The following is a 19,689-nucleotide window of genomic DNA, read 5'->3' on the forward strand; positions in this document are numbered from 1 at the left end:
GTTTGTTTGGGAGAGGCTCTGATTTGGGTGTGATGGTAATAAACCATGGAAGGAGCTTCTGTGGTTTGTTTTGTCATTCCCAGTGGCGAGAGGAGCCAACAGCCAAGCCAAGCCATTGGCCAAGGGACACCAATACACAACTTGATTGCAAATGACAGCATTTTTAGCATCATGGTTGAATGCAACCTTCCAGTGTGGTCAGTAAGTTTCTAGGGATCCCATCTCCAAAAGAAATGAAACCCAGACAGTTTCACCTCAGGCTGCAGTCAACCTCTGCTGGTGCCCACAGGGGTGGCCTTCCCTTATAGTTTCTTCTAGGAATTTGTTTGTAGGAACAGGGTACGTTGTCCAATCAGATTAGATAACTATTGTCCAATGTAAAATTGACATTGGCGAGAAAAGAAGCTGCTCTTTTGTTGAAAACTGGCGTCCTTGTGGCTACCTGACTTTCTGGGCAGGGATGGTGTGGGGATGAAAAGTCAACTCTCCAAACAAACATGCATTCAGGACAAAGGAAAACGTTCTCTTTGTATTTAGAACAACCTCAAGTGAATATTTGAGCAATTCCAAATTCTGGGTAAGCTCTTGCCTAAAATCCTGAAGAGCTTCTGTCAGTCATAGAAGTGGACAGAAAGGAGGTCTGGATTACTGGTAGTGCTGTGTGAATTATACTGAATTGGCAAGGATTTCTGACTTTCTACTGCTAGTAACAGCTATCTGAGCTATCGCTGAGATGCAGCCCAACCAGGGAACTTGGAAGAGGGGGAAAAAAAGAAGAAAAAGTGAAAACTGGCTACAGTTCGTCCAGAAAAGTAACATGTAGGCACCTGTTAGTCCAGCCTGTTCACTGGATTCTGGATCATTCGTCCTCTGCAATGGCAACAGGTTTCTTGGATCTCTGTTAAGTGAGAAAAAAGAGAGGAAAAAAATCAGTATTGACTTCAATTTTCCTGTCCACAGCCTTTTTTAAAAGTCATGCATTTTTCATTCGCTCATCTGGTTTCTATCCTGCTGTACTTTTGTAGGCAGGGTGCTATACAAGTTTTCCGAAGGGGCAAACTAGATCTGACTTTAAGGACGTACATTTAATAACTACAGTTTTGATCATGCAAATGGGTGCCATATAAGTGCGATTTATAATGATCTCGAGTGCAACAGGTCCTTCCTTTCTCTGCTTTCCTTTGAAACACTGGCTTTTTTCTGCCATTTTTGGTGATGGCTGCAGCCTAGATCTGCTTGGCAGCTATCTTTCTGGAAGGCAACATCATCATCATCATCATCATCATCATCATCATCATGATGTTTATCCTGCCTTTTGGGAGGGATCATCTCAAGGCAATGGCCATACATAATACTCCTGCCTCCTGTTTTCCCCACCACAATAACCCTGTGAGGTGGCTTGGGCTGAGAGAGAGGGACTGGCCCAAAGTCACCCAGCCAGCTTTCATGCCTAAGAGAGGCCTAGAATTCACAGTAACCTGTTTTCTAGGCCAGCACCTTACTCCAAACTAGCTCTCATTATTGTTCTGGAGAACTTCCAACCTAATCTTCTGCTACTGCAGGAAAGAGGTTGTTGCATCTCTGCCAGAGATCAGTAATGAAGCACAGTCCACTAACTTGCAGGGCAACCCTTCCAGCTCTCAAGTTCCTCTGAATACTTAGTCAAAATACCCTTTCTTACCATTGGACCAATTGGCCTCCAACATGACTGGTAATTTGCCATGCTAATTTACCTGGCCTCCTGCTCCTTCCTGGAGAGTCTGCTTCCACTTCAGAATAGGGAGGGGGGAGCTCTGGTGGGCCAGGGTAAGGGGGAGGCCACAGTGGTAACATGTTGAGAGAACCTGTGGGGTGAAAAACCATTGTATCTGAGAATTAGATGAATGAGCCAAAAAGTCCTAATAAAATATCAAGAAAGAAAGAACAATAGACTCATTCTTTGGAAACTGAACCCTTGGGAACAGAATATCTATATACTACTAAAACCCTCGTGTCTGTTTGATACTTTGTAACCTTTAACTGGGCGAAACGGTGCATCGTAGGGCAACAATTTTTGACCAAGGTACCTCAAATGGGCTAACTTACAGAATGTGTCCAAAATCTGGGATCCATGACTCCCATGGAATTGAAATTTGGCAAATTTTATAAAACATTTTATGACATAAAAATTATCATAAAACATTTTGTGACATAATACAGAATGTCATAAAACATTTCCTGTGGTCAACTCATAATTTTTGACTGGGTATACAGTTCAATATGAATGACATGGGCTATTTTCAAGGCATCTCTGAATATCTCCCTGAATTTTTAAGAACTTTTCCTTTGTTAAAGGCAATACATTAGAAGCTCTGCCATTATTGAAAGCATTGAGGAATCTGGTAAGGAAGTATCTCTGAAACAATGACTCAATGGTCCACAGGTTGTCTATCTAGAATTCTACTAAAAATGAAATATTATCTTCTAAAATACTGGAGCTTGAGTTGGGTTTTGATCCTGGGTGATGTCCAGCATATGCATGGAGTGTGGAATGTATCACTACTCAAGCCTCATAGGAAGCTATCCAATAACAGAATAGAAAATTGATTTCTCTAGCTAGGCAGTGGCTACTTCAGCCTTTTCCTGCCTGGAGCCTTCCAGATGTAGAGGATATAGCTTTCAAAATAAGAATTTTGCAAGCTTTTATCTCTGGAGGACTAGTTTCTCTGAGATTTGCACATAATACACATGGATTTGTCACTGAACTATCACTCTCCCCAAGCAGCAGACTGGTGTGGCTACTGACTCAGCCTATTAGGCCCAGGGTCAGATACCTCAGACTGCAGATAACAAGCATATAGAGATACCTGTGTGCCACACCACATCTCCCATATCTTTCTCAGCCTGCTGCCCTTAGGACTGGGGACAATGCTGTCCTTCAGCAAAGGGAATTACAAGTGAATAGTCAGTCTGGGTGGTGTGAAATGGAGGGAAGTGCCATCTATTTTCTTCACCCCAGGAATTAAAAAGTCACTGCCACCACCGCTACAAGGACAGAAGAACAATGTGTTTAATGAGAAGACTGATGGCATCCTGTTCTTTGCACCCAAGAGGAACTGCTTCTCGTTGAGGATTCCTTTTTCTTTTTAAAAGAAAAACTGACATCAATACAGAGCTTTAAGGAGCCATAGCTAGGTGGTAGAACACACGCTTTGCATGCAAGACAAACCCAGATTCAATCCTTTCTATCTCTAGATAAGAGTGAGAAAACATCAGCCAGAAACCCTGGAGAACCACTGCTAGCTAATTTCAACCAGACTGGACAAAATGGAGCTATGGTCTGACTTGGTAGAAAACAACCACCTATGTTCCTTTAAGAGTTTTGAGAATGTTAAACCTTTCCACTGTCAGTGAAGAGGCTGGCTTTGTGAGCATTTCTGGTGAACAGAAAAAACAAAAGCAGCATTTGATAACACAAACAATGCACTACGGTACTTACGAGTTGTCTGTGGTGCAGCAGGGTGGGAGTAGGTATAGATGGAAGCAGTAGGGTATTCTTGGAGATTTGTAGCCTCTTTCAAAACCTCTGTTGCATTCATTAACAAAGGAGGCGAAGGAAGCACATCATTGAAATTAAGTGCACACACAACCATTTTTTTAAAAATATAACAGAGATTTAAACCAGAGATTCTTCTGCTCAGTCAATTCATCTATCCCATTTCTATCCTATCCAAAGAAGTAAGAGCAGCACAGACATGGTGAGGAGCATTCTTCACCACGTCATCTGGTGAATGCTACAGCTTTATGCAGATTTGAACCAGGCTTTCCTGAATCCTAGTCTGACCTGCTCTCTTAGGTTTATTAGTCATTCTGGCACCACTACACTCTCTTTTGGTGGTTCTGAGCAACCTTCCACAACCTGGTGCCTTCCAGATTTGTTGGATTCTATCTCCCATCATGGCCACCAGGTTGGGGAAAGGTCTGTGGAGCCATTTTTTTTTTTACATGTAAAAAAATAAGCATGTTGCCCTTTGACTACTTGTGGTTTTTGAATCAGGCAGCCTCTTCTTTTCTTGCCAGGCGGAGCAGAGCAGAAAGAATCAACTTTTGATAAGGTCTCTAATAAGAGGACAACTTACCCACTGAACAACTCACCTGCATCTGCCAGATCTTTGATCATGTTTAGGCAATCAGAAGCTCCATATTGGAAAGTGAATCTGAATGCAAGAACCCCCTGGATGGAAACTGAGAAGAAAAGTCTGCACTGAGGTCTTGAGCCAAGGCTGAGGCGTAACTACAGAATATATAATCTATGCCATTTTTCTTGTCTGCTTCCTCTCCTGCAAAGCTATTAAAGCTACACTTATACCTCTTCAGACAAGCTAACAGGTAAAGATGAGAATTGTATTCCAAGTTATCAGGATCAAGTTGGACAAGACTGACCTAGACAAGCCCTTATTTTCTCTCAATGGAACTCAGCAGACCTGCCAACCTGAGAAGGTGAGTTAAAATTATAATTAAACGAAAAAGCGATCAAATTCTATTTTAGCATTAGATTGGTAGGTAAAGGTAAAGGTTTCCCTTGACGTAAAGTCCAGTCGAATCCGACTCTAGGGGGCGGTGCTCATCTCCGTTTCTAAGCCATGGAGCCGGCGTTGTCATAGACACTTCCGGGTCATGTGGCCAGCATGACGACTCGGAACGCCGTTACCTTCCCGCCGAAGCGGTACCTATTGATCTACTCACATTTGCATGTTTTCGAACTGCTAGGTGAGCAGGAGCTGGGACGAGCAACGGGAGCTCACCCCGCCACGCGGTTTCGAACCGCCGACCTTCCGATCGGCAGCTCAGCGGTTTAACCCGCAGCGCCACCGCGTCCCTATTAGATTGGTAGAGCTACCAATATACAGGTAGTCCTCAGGTTACGATGGCATCTGGGACTAGAATTGCTGTCACTAAATGATGCAGTCATAAAGCGCAACATCATCGCTTAAGTGACAGCAGTTCCAGCAGTCCTGGTTACCGTTGTTAAGCAAGGACCTCACATGACCACAACTTCCAACTTCCTGCCAGCTTCCCCATTGACTTTGCTTATGGGAAGCTAGCAGTGAACACTGGAAATCGCAATCACGTGACTGCGGGGACGCTGCAATGGCCGGAACTCCGAGGACCCATCATAAGTTGCCCTCATCCAGCGCCATCACAAGTTTGAATGGTCACCGAACGAGTGGTCATAACCCAAGGACCACCTGTATAAAAGATATTATTTCTCTATGGATATTTTTCGTAGATAAAAGGGGCCTGCAGCAAGGGTGATGGAGTAGCTCACAGCCATTTAAATGTCTCTCTCCCATCATCCTCGTTTTCCCATTCTACTATTCTCCCTCCCCCACCCAACAAACAGCCAGCATTCCGCGTGAGCAGGTTCTATCCTGACTTCAGAGGGTTGTTGTTGTTGTTTTTTGAAAACCACTGAGGTCCCCCAGCACAAAATGTTGTATTTCTGAAAAACTTTAGGATTCCCCAAATTTGCCATTTTTTCCATCTTCTGATTCGCTCCTTTTGGTTATTGAGCAACTGGGACCAATAAAGGGAATTATAACCATAGTGAGTTAGGACATCATTTGTTTGTCTCTGTGGGGTACTGATTGTCGTCAGAACCCAAGGATCACTTCCCTGAACACTTTCACCCACTGGATGACTTACCAGAGAGAGGAGAGACCTCCAGTGAGAGAACTAGAACCTACAGTAGCTGAAAAGACAGATCATAAATTAGGCAACCTACTCAGCGTTCCTTTGATATGTTGGGGCTTGGCATCCGGCTCCTCCTCTAGAGCGCAATCTCCCAACAGCTGCAGTGGAAAACGGATGATGGTCGATCCCTTATCTTTATGCTGAAATATTATCTAGGAAAGCAGTCAAGAAGCCCTTCAGGTAATTCCACAAGAGAGAGTTAGCCTGAGAAGCAAGAGCCTACCATTTGGACCACAATCGTGCCCGCTTATACCTCCACAGCTTATATTAAGAAAAGTAAAATAATGGCATTTCCAGTCAAAGGTGGGCTGCTTTCAGGTTGGCTTAATGGAGGAAAATGCCAACCCTGCGAGGAGACTTATTCAAGTGCTCTTTCCAACCTGAAAATGGTCCTGGCCGGATTCGCCCACCCTAAACGGAAGACGTACTATCCACTTTCTTGTCAAAGAGAAGTTGCTCCCTTCTCCTGCCATCCTGGCCAAGAGCTCTTACTTTGTACTGAGTGAGATACAGCATCCCCTTCTTGGCACCTCGGAGTTCTTCTGGAAAATCTGGCCGCCCTTCCAGAAATAACGACACTTCGCTATAGTGAGCGAGGACCCTGGAAATACAACAGACAGGAAGACTGAAACACCCCTTGAGGGAAAGGGAGAGGCTTTGTAGGAAGGACAGGTCACACTGGGTCATTCCACTGTGCTGGTGCTGTGAACAGCTGCCCCTTGGTTGCTTTTGCAACCACATGTCTTGTTCAAATGGTATGAATTAGGACACGTACAGAAATATGCAAGAACTTTCTTCTTCCATTCGTGGTATCTCCTCCAGGAGGTTGGCAGCCATCGATACTATTTGTTCTTTTGATGTTACTGTTTGAGATAAGAACACTGTATTCTTGCCAAACCACGCCCACCGATTTTTCAGTCACGATATGCATCCTCTTCCAGTGCTGTGTGCCTTGAAACTTTCCTTGAATAGTTAACTGAAGATACAGGTAGCCCTCACTTACCCACAACGGAGACCGGAATTTCAGTTGCTAAGTGAAGCAGTCCTTAAGCGAATCTGACCCGATTTTACCACCCTTTTGTGGCAGCCATGAAGCAAATCACTGCCATAGTTAAGCAAACCACATGGCTGTTAAGCGAATCACGCAGTTCCCCATTGGTTTTGCTTGCCAGAAGCCAGCCAGGAAGGTCGAAATGGCAATCACATGACCATGGGATGCTGCAACTGTCATAAATGAGAACTGGTTGCCAAGCGCCCAAATCATGATCACGTGACTGTGGGGACGCTGCAACAATTGTAAGTGTGAGCGGTTTAAGTTGTGTTTTTCAGACCATCGTACGTCTGAACTGTCACTAAATGAATGGTCATTAAGTGAGGACTACTTGTATTTCCTTGTTCATTTCTGAATGCTATTCACAATTTCCCTATCTTTGCCCTTTCTTTGGAGGACGATCTCATTTTGCACATCTTCAGTAAGTGGTAGTTTAAACTTTTGTATATCCCCATTTCAGAGGTTTCTACCCTCCTGTTCAATCTCGCTCTATTTTTCCATGCTCTTCTCGCATCTGTTATTCAAAATGCAGCTCAGGTATTTTATCTGGTCACATCCTCTGTGCTTCTTTTCTTCTAACATAATACCCAAGTGTTTCCTGTTATTTTTGTTTTCTTCTGATTTATATCTAGCCCATTCGATTCATTTAACTAATTGATGGAGCAAAATTTGGACATCTTGTTCACTATTTCTTAGAGCAGTATAGTGTGCATAATGTAAATTGTTCATTATTGCTCCATTAATGTTTATACTTGCTTGACATTCTTCTACAGATTTTTTGAAAACAGTGTCAGAACACGTATTAAAAAGGGCAATATACTCCTTTGTTGCGCTCCACAAAATAATTGGTTTTTCCTTCTACTTGAACCACCGCTGTTTGTTTCCACTTTTATAATACTGAATGTCTCTCCGATCCGATCTTATTGTTTCCATTATCTTGTCATACTTCACTCAAACACCTTTTTACAATCAATAAAATGTGCGTAAACATCCAGAGTCACATCTCCACAACGTTCTACCAGGAATCTTGGTTGTTTTATACACAGAGATGTTTATGACACAGACAATCACTATGACACCAAGACCTTATAGGAGGAGAACCATGTTAGTATATGAGAGCCAAAAATAAAAAGGGATCTGGTAGCATCTTTTCAGACTAACAAATTTTTTATTAAAAGGCCTAAGTTTGAGTTAGCTCTAGCGTACAGTGTCAGATTCATGGAGTAGCTCAACTGCTGTAGAAGTAGTCACTCAAATGCAGCATTGATAAATTACAACCCACACTGGACAGTCACTGCACTTCCTCAGGCACTGGGTTGCAAGCCCATATTTGCATACAGACAACCACCAGTTTGAAGCAGTTTCACACACTGCAAGAAACAACAGGACAATTCTAACGTGGGAACCCGTCCAAAAGTGGCCATGGCCTACATCAATAAAGTACAGAAATGTTCTAATCTACCGTGGCCTACCTGAAAGGGTTGACGTCAAACTTGAAGGCCTGGTTGTGTTTCCCCTTCCCTCTTATACCTCAGAGAATTAGGGTGGAGCCAGCCTGAACTTCTTTCTTGTGCTTTTTCTGTTCCTCACGCTTAAAGCATATTTTTGCTTCTGTAACCATTTCTATGTACTTCCTCCAAGGTCATCTCTGTGCCCTTCTACAGTTCCTCACTCATCTTCCCCCTTCTTTTCTGTTTTACAGAAAAATGTCCATGTGGGGTTTCCAGTCAGCAGAAAAAAGACATTTTTCAGGTAATATAGTCAAAAAGGACAAGGAACAGTGAAGATTAAAACAGGCAAAAAAAAATAATGCAGAGCTGTTTTGATAAAGCGATAAATTCAGTCAGCACTCTAATTCCCGGGCACTTTAATTTCCATGGAAAAGCCTTCTTAATGGATAATTTAGCTCCATCTTAATGCTGGACACACCCAGCATTATTTTCACACCAAGTATCCCATTCTCTAATTTCATCCAGGAAGACAATGGACAATGTACTCAAGAAGACAATGAACCCATCCTACAACACATACCACCACCAAATTACACCATCATCCATAAATCAACATACACGTCTACATCTGCTACAGCAATTATTTTTACCCTACTGTCCTCCTGATGTCATTAACTACAACCCTTATCAGTTTCAACCAGCTAGTTGGGAAAGATGTAGTTCAATACATATGAAAGATTCCCCAGGTTGGGGAAGTTGGAGGTCCATAATCCTAAAATCTGTTAAAACAGAACACGTTATTTCCCCGCTTCAGCAGAAAAGTAAAAATGAAGGCTATTCGCTTCAAAAATAGTCATCTTGGTTTCTAGCCTTTAGTCTTCAACCATTTTCAATACAATCTAAGTATCCAGAATGAAATCTTGGACAATTCTAGATTTCCCCACATTTGAGTTAGATCAACATGTTTTTCCTGCCACTAGTAACTACTGAACAGTCTTTATCCCTATTATTTTTGATACATTAAATTTACCTTTCCTCAGAATTGCTGGCTGACCTAGAGAACTGGTAACGAGTCACCTCCATATTGAGAGAGAAGCCCCCTTTCTTTCTCCAGTACTCAAACTCCCCCTTCAGATGAGGAGCACTGGAAACAAAGAGAAATATCTGAATCTTGTAAGTATCTCTGTGATGTCAGCAAGTGAGGTAACAGCACTGACTTTAAGTTGAAATTGGGGCTGCCAAGTCCCCCTTTCTTTCTCCACCCCGTTTTTTTCAGGAGCTGCTTCCATGTGGCTAGACTTTTCCATGTTCCCCTTCCCTTTTTCTGTCAACACAAAGTTTTCTTAGTTCTATTAAGAAATTCATTTTTTAAACATATATATTCACTATCTTTTTATTCCAACATTTGCCTACAAGAGCCGTGTGCACGGTTCTTCCCTCGCATTTATCCTCACAACCACCTAACAGTTCATTAGCAACTCTTCAACCTTTGAGCAAAAACACAATTAAAATAATGAGATCAATAAAATGAGCTGGATCTAAATCTTGGCGGGTTTAGAACGGATTCATTGAAATTGTAGAACTTAATTCAGTAATGGCTAATCGAATTCCAGTTGATTTCAATGTGCCCACTCAATGTGTGACTAAATCCGGATCCAGTGTTGTATATATGGAGGTTCAGAAACTTGGTTCTGCCCATTCATGCTTATTTCAGTCACTCATCCCCACCCATCATTCACCCTGCTTTAAAGCAATTAAGCATGACTTTTTCTAATATAATACTTGGCTTGGGCAGCTTGGTAGCATCTACTTTTCTTCGACCTGGATGTAGGGCCCATCCAAAGTTCCATGGGATCAGAATACCCATTTTAAGAGACCGGTGTTGCTAAACAAATACAGCAAATGACAAGCACATCTATTAACTTGTTTATTTGACACACAGATTGCAAAATTGCTTAGATAACATTTTCTCCTTAGCTACAACCTTGCCACTATGTACAAAATATATGATAAATGTACTACACATATAAAAATACAATATGCATTACATATATACAGTACAATGTGCAAAACATGGCAAAAGTCCACCATATGGAATTTATTTTAGGGGTGCAAACAGCAAATACAAAGGCATCATGGTCTCTTTTACAAAGGCAATAAACCACCGGATGCTCTGCTTGCCAGTATGGATTTTCTTTTCTTTAAAATCTAGCGGTTAATGAAGCGACCTGTACAGACTGGTATCGATCTTCTTATTTTCATAAAGTGAGATGCTAAGACATAATTGGGACTATGAAAAGAAGAAGAGAAACACGCGTCACGCTAAGCACAATTTCTACTGCAAGCAATACAGTGGAAGAAAAGGACCCCCCTTGCCATGGAGATCCGTGCTCATATCTCAGTTCAGTTTCACAATCAAAAAAGGGGCATTCCTATTATTAGACACTAAGACAAAAGCAACCCCAGAAATATCTACATCTTCAATATATAAAAAAAATTCCCATGGGTGACATTCGGCGGACAGGGCAGAAAACTTCTATTTTCCTGGTAGATAAAAGAAATGGGGGAGTGGGGGCGGTGTGCCTTGGCAAGAGAAGTGGGAACACTTTGGTTCTTCTTGGGCAGTTTTGCTATTACCACTTCTTTAAGGCTCTGGATTGCTGAAACTGCATCATCAGGCAGAACTGAAAAAATATAAAATGCTGGTTTCCTGGTTTGCATTACAAAAACAAAGAAGGCCCAAAGTGCCTTCTATTGTGATGGCACTTGCCAGATTTTTAGGCTAGGATTGCGTATTAGTTCAGACACGTTCTGATCTTGGCTGCAGGCAACACAGAGGGAAAAGGCTTTCTAACCTCAGATTAGATGTGCGTACATTTGAAGCACCTCTCGCGTTCTTCAACATGCTGTATGATGTGTTGCAGTTTATAAACATAATTCAAAGAAACAGATCACTTCTAAGAACTAATTTTTACAAAGGTATTTTTCTCCCAATTTTGTAACTATGCAGAAATCATACTTTACATGTCCTGGTAACATACACGATATAATTCACTATACAAAGAGACACCTGGGAGGGGCCAGGGAGATCGAGAGCTGCCAAAGATCATGATTTCTTATCAAAAGGACAAGCAGTCTAATTTCATTTATCAAAATGCAAAATTCAATACAACCATATATTAGCTTTTTCTAACTACGTAGTTTGCTTATTCAGAAATAGGCGCAAGAGTCATTTCCATATTCCAGTTCTAACAGAACTTTACTACGATTACCGTTTGATATTGACTGAATTCCAATACAGTGTATTAGGGATAGTTCCACTGACTTGATAAGCAAGCTATAATCCAGCCGAAATGAAACACTTTTGAATCCCATGGATTTCCGGGAGACTTGAAAGAACTTTGGCTTTATCGTGGCTAGTGGGTTGATGCCATCCATGATATATAGATCATGCACATCAACTACTACTTACTTTGTCAAGAAGTATTACGGAAATCCTTTGTGATCCTCTGCTTTTCAGAACTAAAAGCAGTTTGAAAACTTAAAGAACAAGTTTTGGAGAGTAAGTCACTAAATATAAGTAGATTAACTAATTCGTTCTGGAGCTATAGGTATGGCTACGCAAGTCACATCGGTGTGTGCAACATACATGCATGAGGTGCAATTCAAAGCAGGATTACTCAGAAGTCACTCCCACTAAAATAACTGAAATTACTTTCTTAGTCAAAGGACCCAAGACTGTCAGTACACTTTCTTCTCAACTTCTGCTGATGAATTAGGAACTTTGGAGCATTTTTATTTTATTTTATTTATTGAATTTCTATTACCGCCCAGCTCTCCCAAAAGGGGGGCTCTGGGCGGTTTACAATAAAATCAAAAATTAAAAGCATATCAATTACAATATACCAACTAATAAATAAAGATAAAATAGACTTAAAATCCAAGAGGTGAAGATCTTAATCATTGGGGAGAGATCTATGATACCAGCCACCCCCAAGAAGAACTGGTGCCCCTCCCACCCCAGGCAAGGCAGCAGAACCAGGTTTTCAGTTTCTTCCGGAAGGCCAGGAGCGAAGGGGCCTGCCTGCCTCACCTCTGGGGGCAAAATGTTCCACAGGATGGGCGCCACTGCAGAGAAGGCCTGCCTCCTGGACCCCACCAGGTGGAATTCCCTTACGGGCAGGGTTCGCAGCATGCCCTCTCTGCATGACCGGGTGGGGCGGGTCAATGTTAAGGGGATGAGACAGTTAAAAAAAGAAGTTGATATGAGACGTTTTTATATTCTGTATCTACTCAGCTATAAAATGGTTTGAAATGCCCGCCCAAACAGATTTGTTAAGCAGAATTTTTTGCACGTATAAAAAACTCCAACCCATGACATAAATGTTAACTTCCCATGCACACAAAGAATTGCACAGATATATCTAGTATGCCCACAATTTCTAGTTTCTAAAAGCATTGAAGAAATTATCAGTGAACTATCACATGGCATCATATATACACGATTAGGCAGTATGTTTAACAATAACAAAACAAGCTACCTTGGTATCTCTATTTTGGAGGAGCTTGAAAAGACATATTCTTCCAGCAGAAATTGGTGCTAAAAGCATCTTATTTTGCTTATTGGTTCTCTTATTTGTTTTCCTGCATTCGTCAAAGAAAATATAACCAGAAACGAATTTAAGAAAATAGGCAACTGTTATTTCCATTTCACAGCTTCATCTAGCACTGCCAAGTGAGAAACCGACATTACCCTGACAAGGCTATTCTTCCCAGTGGGACATATACCTGCAAGCAGCAAATCTGGCTATGCTTCTATATTAAATTATCTTGTATTATGGAGGATGGCATTGTAGGCTTATCTTAAACTTACAACTCAGTGCCACCTATCTGACTTCCGAGCAACCATGCTTGAGACTGCACTGCAAGCATACATATTCCGAACTCAAGAACAGCTGTCAAATAGACTAAGGCTGTCTCTTGTAATAATCTTTGCTACTTTCTTCCTTCACAGTTGTATAAAGCAGCAAACAGATGTAGGCAACAGTAGGTTTCACCCTAGCTCACTCTCCAAAATATTATCTTCCAGATGGTGTAACTGCAGGTGGGGTGATCCTGAAACTCCCACGAGTGGACCAATCTCATAAATGAAACAACAGGCAACAGCATATGAAAACCACATATCCGCAGTGAAACCGATATTTGCTCGGAAGGCATATGTGGTACTACTAAACAAATTCCAAGTGTTTGTGTGCTGAGAAAAACTATGCTAGCAGTGCAATTTGTATTTAAAGATAAGGAGCCAAATGTTTATATTACAAAAAAAATTATCCAGTGTACAGAAATTATCCAAGCAATAATATGTACGTCTCTCTCTCTCTCTCTCTCTCTATATATATATATATATATAAAGAAACTGTTCACAAATACCAGGTTCACATACACTTGGTAAAGATTGCACATCTCAGGTTGTCTGATTAAAAGCAAACCATTACCCAGATATGTTTCGTAATAAAGTTCTGCTTTGAAATGCACAGAAAACAACACACACTCTTAACCTAACAATAAATAAGATTCCGTGATAAATGTTCATGATCCCTTAATGTTTTTCTAGAAGGAAGTTCCACACTGGTTATTACACTGTGCTGTCTGGATTTTATTCCAGGATGAGCTTGCATTCTTTGTGCTACATGCACCTGCATGACTTGGATAGCACACTACACATGAAGGCGTTTGTGTAGCACAGCACCACCCAATACTATTAATTTTAAGCTCTATGTACATGCTCTCTGCCAACCTTTGGTGATAGTCTAGTCAGTAAGAGGACAAAAAGCTTCCTAGAAACTGACAGCTGTGGCACGTTCTAAGCCAAGGAAGATAGCAGATGAACCTGAAAGTACAAACTATGGCTTACAAAGCTGTAAGAAAGTACGTCATAAACTGTGTGGATTGGGCTCAATAGACAGATCCTGGTATGTTCCAGCTGGATTGCACAGTGAGAGAGACACACCTGCATTACCAGGGGCTTTTTAAAATCAGGCTGGCGACACGTTTTTATAAGCTCCATGGATCCTGACAGGTCATGCTTGCATTCTACTCCAAAGCATCTTGCCTAGACAGTATTAACATTTTAAAATGACAAAAGAAAAAGAAGTTTGTTCAGTGTCAACAACTGGTCTGACAATCGGGGGAGGGCAGGGGAGAAGAAGCTTGGAGAGGTAGGATTCATTTACATGGCAGTCTAACAGGTGTTCAGATAGGTCCAATTTCGAAACTGTTGAGATGCTCCAAGTATAGCGAAGATATCTAATGGCATAAGACAACTTCCCAGCCTGGCATGTTTCTTTAACTGCTACACAGGCAACGAGATTAGGAAATTAGTCTGATACATCTAAAAGGTCCCAAACCGGAGAAAGCTAGTGAAACAGCCTTACATCAGCCTTCCTTGGCTTAATACTTTCTCCAGGGCCCTTTTCCTTGTGGCCTATTTGCTCGGGGACAGAATCCAAAGAAAAGAGAGAAGTATGTAGTTAAGCACATCTTGCTGAAAAGGCAAACTGTCTCTTAAATTGAATGGTAGTTGGGTGTGGGAAGTGAGATTTGCTAGCCATTCACAAGTAACTACAAAGATACAGCCAACAGATTCATTCTTCTTTGGATTAAAACATTATATATGGTGCATCAATGGAAATACTCTAACTTACAGCAATATAGAGTTCAAATCTCATAGGTGTTCCTACTGAACCCAGGATAGATTCCAGAGTGTTAAGTATCTTATTTCAAACTGATATCTGTGGGAGAAAAAGATACTTAGTGGAAGACACTTAGCACATAAAAGATTACCCTCCCTCAAAGGATGGTGAATTGGAATGGTAAAGCTGAAAATACTTTCTCCCAAAACCATTTCATATTGTCTGATTTAAAAACACTCCCAGCTATAGGCTAAATCACAAGTAGAGTTTAATGTAGTTGTTTGAATAACTGTATCCAACTAACTATGATAATTCTAAAACAAAATGCAAAATGGCATAAGAACATTATTTCAAACAAGGATCCCAAACTTGTGTTTAGGGGGATGTTGTTGTTGATATTTTTGGTTTTGGCATGGAGCTACCTTGACACCAGCAATACTTCCTAAAATATCAAAGCCTGTCTCAACTCTAAAGCCAATCTGAATTGGCATCTTCACAGTTATGGCTTTAAGAGAAAACAAACTGCAAATATGCACTGCAAATACATAACTGGCTCAAAATGTTACATATTAGATAACAAACCCTAAACAATGCAGACACTGCTTGACTTGGCTGGATTAGTTCTCCTTGAATCTATGGCAATTCTATGGGATTCCTGAGAGCATAAGCAAGGAGCTCCCACATGCAGAACCAAATATTATTGTTTACCAAGTAACAATCCAAATTCTGACAATGTTCTATTTTCAAAAGTCAAATAATTTTGTTCTGTGGAATGAAGAGAGAACTTTGGTTTGAAAAATCCTGTTGAGCAATCTTGTAGAACAGTGTTTCCCCTTGGCAACTTCATTCGTGCATGGACTTTAACCCCCAGAATTCTATCAATGGTGATGCTCACTGTGGAATTCTGGGATTGGAAGTCTACATACCTGGAAATTGCCAAGGTTGGGAAACACTGAAGTAGAAGGTTGTTGATTCTTCTTTAAATTTTTTCATGATTAAAGACAGCTGAGCTTTACAACGGATGTTGAGATCTATCATTTACATTTTTAAAAAATCTCCATCTTCAAAGGAAAAAAGGCCATGGTGCAGCACTGGAAAAGATGGGAATGGCTCTGATACATGGGTATTCAAAAGCAGATGTTGGAGAGACTTTCCCTTGTCAATTTTTCAACTTAGCTCAATGCTTTGCATGCAGAAAATCCTCAGTTCTATTCCCGGCATATCCAAAGAATATCAAAGGATAATAAGCAACAAATGATGTGAGATACTGGAGTTCTGCAATCTACTGGGAAGCAGATGCTCCCCTCCCTGAGCACTTTTTAAAATAGAACACAAATTTTTTACATGGGTGATTGGGCATGGTGATTGTTGATATATTTACTATTTAAGTTAAAAGTGGGAAATTCAAAGTTTTAGAAACATCTGACAATGGAGGTAGAATGTACACACTGGAGCATGGATGTCTGCACCTCGGCTTGCCTTTGTTAAAACTATGGAAGGAGTGTTGCGCTATCAGCTCCAGCCCTTGAGATACATGTGCAACTTCACAACTTATGTACAAAAGGGGTGGGGCTTGCATTGCGACCGCATGACGCTGCTTTTGTCAGGCTGACAGAATTTTTGTGCTATAGGTTCATTATTCACAGCAGTCTTGTATTTTAAATTCCAGGCTTTATTTACAAGATAATGCTGCTTTCAGAATAGGATATGGATATATTTTTTTCTATTAATTTTAAACCGTTAAGCTTAATTCATAATCCATAGGGTGGATTCAAAGATCCATAAGCCGGGGAAAAAAAAGAAATCTTAACCATGAGCAATGCCCCATAAGCACAATGCTAGATGCTACAATAAAGAGTAACATTCCCAGGATTTTAGTTTTTGTCATGGAACATTATAGCATAACACATAAACAGCCCCCCTCCTTCAATAATTTCAGTTAGCAATTTTTACTGTATTAACCAGATATCTTCAGTTTAAAGTTTAATAGTGATTAATTTTTTTCTTTAAAAAACTGGATTTCAATAATTTCATCAATAACTAATGATACACGGGAAAAAAATGTAATCTCCCTGACATTTTAAATCCCATGTTTACTTATTTGCAGTTTACTATTTGTACTTAACTCATCTGTTCTTTTTATAAGTCCTTTATCTTTCTTGGTTTATGTTCTTTTTTCAAAACGCTTAATAAAAATAACTTTAAAAGAGAGCAGCCCTTCTACAAATGGAATATGCCTTTTGTTATGCTGAAGGGCATCTTCTAATACAAATTAATGGGAACACCAGACTAAAAATAATATAGATTTTAAGTACTTTTAAGTATTTTAAGATGACAACTGATGTCTCCTAAACACCTGTGGGGGGGGGTTGTGAATTTTTTTCCCCAACATGCACCACTGTGCTTCCTGCATATTCTCTGCACAAATTAAATCAAAGTTTTACCTTAAATTTAATTATTACATTAAATAACAATGAATATCTACATAAGTTTGCCCTTGAGATAAGTCAGTAACGGTCAAGGAAAAAAATACTTCCTTTATTTTTCTTTCAGATGCTGCACACAGATATTTCCCTTTTCATATATGAAAGAAGACAACATTCCCCTAATGGCACACTTTCTATCTGCAGGATATATGATTACCTGTATCACCAAAAAAAACAAACAAACCCAGATGCGAAAAATAACTGAAAGCACCTTTTTTAATGTATCAAAAACTTTTTCAAGTAATATGGCTGATTTAAAGCTGAAATTCTATGCATTCTTACTTGAGAATAAGCGGATCTGAACATAATGGAGCTTACTTCTGAATAAAGATGCATAGGATTTAACAGCTCAACAAATAAATGTGGCAATCCTAAAATGAAACATCTGCACAATTTAAAAGTAAAAGAATAGACTAGCGGGAGAAAGGAGCTTTTTAAGTCATGAAGAAATCCAAACACAGTCAAGTTTCACCATTTTATAAAATCCCATTGGTTGTAGCTCAGTCAGAGTTTTCACAATGCAGCTAAAAGCTTTGTTGAGGGTGTCCACAGAGATAGTAAGGTGCAACAGTATTGTTTTTAGCCAAATGGTTTGCTCTCAATATGCCTACTCACCTGAATTGTTGCTCATGACACATTCCCATAAATTTACATAATCACAATCCTTTCTCCTTGGAACATTCTTAATCGTTTTTTTTTAATCTTGTGCTCTGTGATTTTTAAAAAAATCCCTAAGGTATTTAGAGAGATGAGCTTGAAAACAAAGGATAGTGAAACAATGGACCTTATTATAAATGGAACTTTTAAAAACATGGTCAAGTAGACTTTGCCTTTTCAGTTAATCCCACTGCAACTGTAGATCCTGAGGATCAAGAAAATCTGTTGAAAACATGCTTGGAGCTGTTGAGCTGAGAGGCGTTAATCCTGATGAAGCATTTGGCATGGTGAGGTCTAACCACTCCATATTGTCTAAATTTGGGTCTGGAAGGTCAAGAGATAAACATGAACTGGGAGTGAACTGTGAATCAGAAGTCTCCATAGGTGACTGAGAGTGATCTAGTATACCAGAATGATTAAGGAGGTCATTCTGTAGATCCTCAATTACAGAGAAAGATTCCTTGTCCTCATTACTGCTTGTCAGCTGAGACATTCCATTACCTGACGGTAGAGTTCCTTCCAAGAGAGCTTCTAACTGATTCTCCAGAGTTAAAGAGAAATTGCTTGTTGGTTCTAAGGAGAGAGGAGGGGCCATTTGGACTTGTGGTGGTGGACGTGATACCACTGTGTTGACTGGCATTGTGGTGATATTGGCGGTAACTGGCCTCATTTTGGAAATCAGAGGTTCTTCTTTCATAGGCATAGAAATCTCTGCAAAAAAGGCAATGGAAATAAATCAGCAATATATTTCACTGAATCTGTAAAGTAAAAAGGAAAAAACTCACTTCAGTGGATTGCTTTAACAAAATACCTAATTTTTTGACACACTGACTTACATTACTCTTAAATCGCCATGTCAATTTTGGCTCCTGTAGTTTGATATAAATAACTTATCAAGGCAACATCAGACCAACAGTATCAGTAGAAAAAGGATTTTTGCATGAACTATACTCCTAAAAAAATAACATGATTTCCCTTGACAGAAAGCCTGCCAGAAAATAATAATAAACAAATAACCATTTCAGTGAATCAGTTATGTGAATTTTTTCTGCAAGACTTTTTTTTCAGCTTAGGTCCACAGGCCACTGTAATGACTGAATGGGCACAAGATCTCTACTCAGCACAGTAGATTCCAAAATGATGGACTGAATCAATGCAACATACTGTAACTACCCTCCCTCCATTAGCCGGTTAATGAACTATCAATAACTGTCCGATATATGAGACAGTTAAGGGATTGGGACCCTGCCAAACTGAGATGGTTTCAAGATTATTTTCTATGTTGAATAACAAATGACACAAATAATTTGTACAGATACAATCCTAAACTAGAATTCTTGAAAGCTGGCTAAAGAAATTAGAAGGCTTTGTCCCCTGGTTAGCATTACATCTGATTCAGGATCCCCATTTTGCTGACAAGGCTGAATCAAAAGTCAAGTTTTATTCTTGGCTTCAGATTCTGATCTGTCAGAAAAACAGCCATCTAAGAATCCTGACCCAGATGTTACATTAAACCATGTTTGGAGGTTTCACACTCTGTTTAATCACTTCTGCTGGCAGGAGCCACCAAAAGGGAACAATCAAACAGTATGAATCACCATGTTTGCTCCTTCTGACCA

At 40.2% G+C, this 19,689-nt stretch overlaps 2 protein-coding genes across 2 annotated transcripts in view; both read right to left on the reverse strand.

Annotated features, from left to right (window-relative positions):
• Positions 1 to 830: 830 nt before the first annotated feature.
• On the reverse strand, positions 831 to 9,318 carry LOC134505398 (WW domain-binding protein 2-like). The gene is made up of 7 exons (XM_063315082.1): positions 9,266 to 9,318; positions 6,226 to 6,334; positions 5,765 to 5,885; positions 4,135 to 4,224; positions 3,479 to 3,565; positions 1,734 to 1,844; positions 831 to 898 (listed from the first exon to the last, which is right to left on the reverse strand). The coding sequence occupies exons 1-7, from the start codon at positions 9,316 to 9,318 to the stop codon at positions 831 to 833; spliced, it is 639 nt and encodes a 212-aa protein (XP_063171152.1).
• An 831-nt stretch (positions 9,319 to 10,149) lies between these two features.
• The window catches only part of MRTFB (myocardin related transcription factor B), a 92,972-nt gene continuing 83,432 nt past the window's right edge, over positions 10,150 to 19,689 (reverse strand). Inside the window, exon 17 of the mRNA XM_063315177.1 lies at positions 10,150 to 18,781. Within this exon, the coding sequence (XP_063171247.1) occupies positions 18,252 to 18,781 (530 nt within the window). The 3' untranslated portion in view covers positions 10,150 to 18,251. The remainder of the gene's footprint in view (positions 18,782 to 19,689) is intronic.

This window comes from Candoia aspera, chromosome 14 (genome assembly GCF_035149785.1).
Source record: "Candoia aspera isolate rCanAsp1 chromosome 14, rCanAsp1.hap2, whole genome shotgun sequence".
In the NCBI taxonomy this organism is placed as follows: domain Eukaryota; kingdom Metazoa; phylum Chordata; class Lepidosauria; order Squamata; family Boidae; genus Candoia; species Candoia aspera.

Excerpts from the sequence above, each read along its gene's own strand:
- LOC134505398 (XM_063315082.1), bottom strand. The coding sequence starts at position 9,318 with ATGGAGGTGACTCGTTACCAGTTCTCTAGGTCAGCCAGCAATTCTGAG. Across the intron at positions 3,566-4,134 it reads CAAAGATCTGGCAGATGCAG|AGGTTTTGAAAGAGGCTACA; the intron begins GTGAGTTGTTCA and ends TGAATGCAACAG. Across the intron at positions 1,845-3,478 it reads TGCTGCACCACAGACAACTC|GTTCTCTCAACATGTTACCA; the intron begins GTAAGTACCGTA and ends TTCACCCCACAG.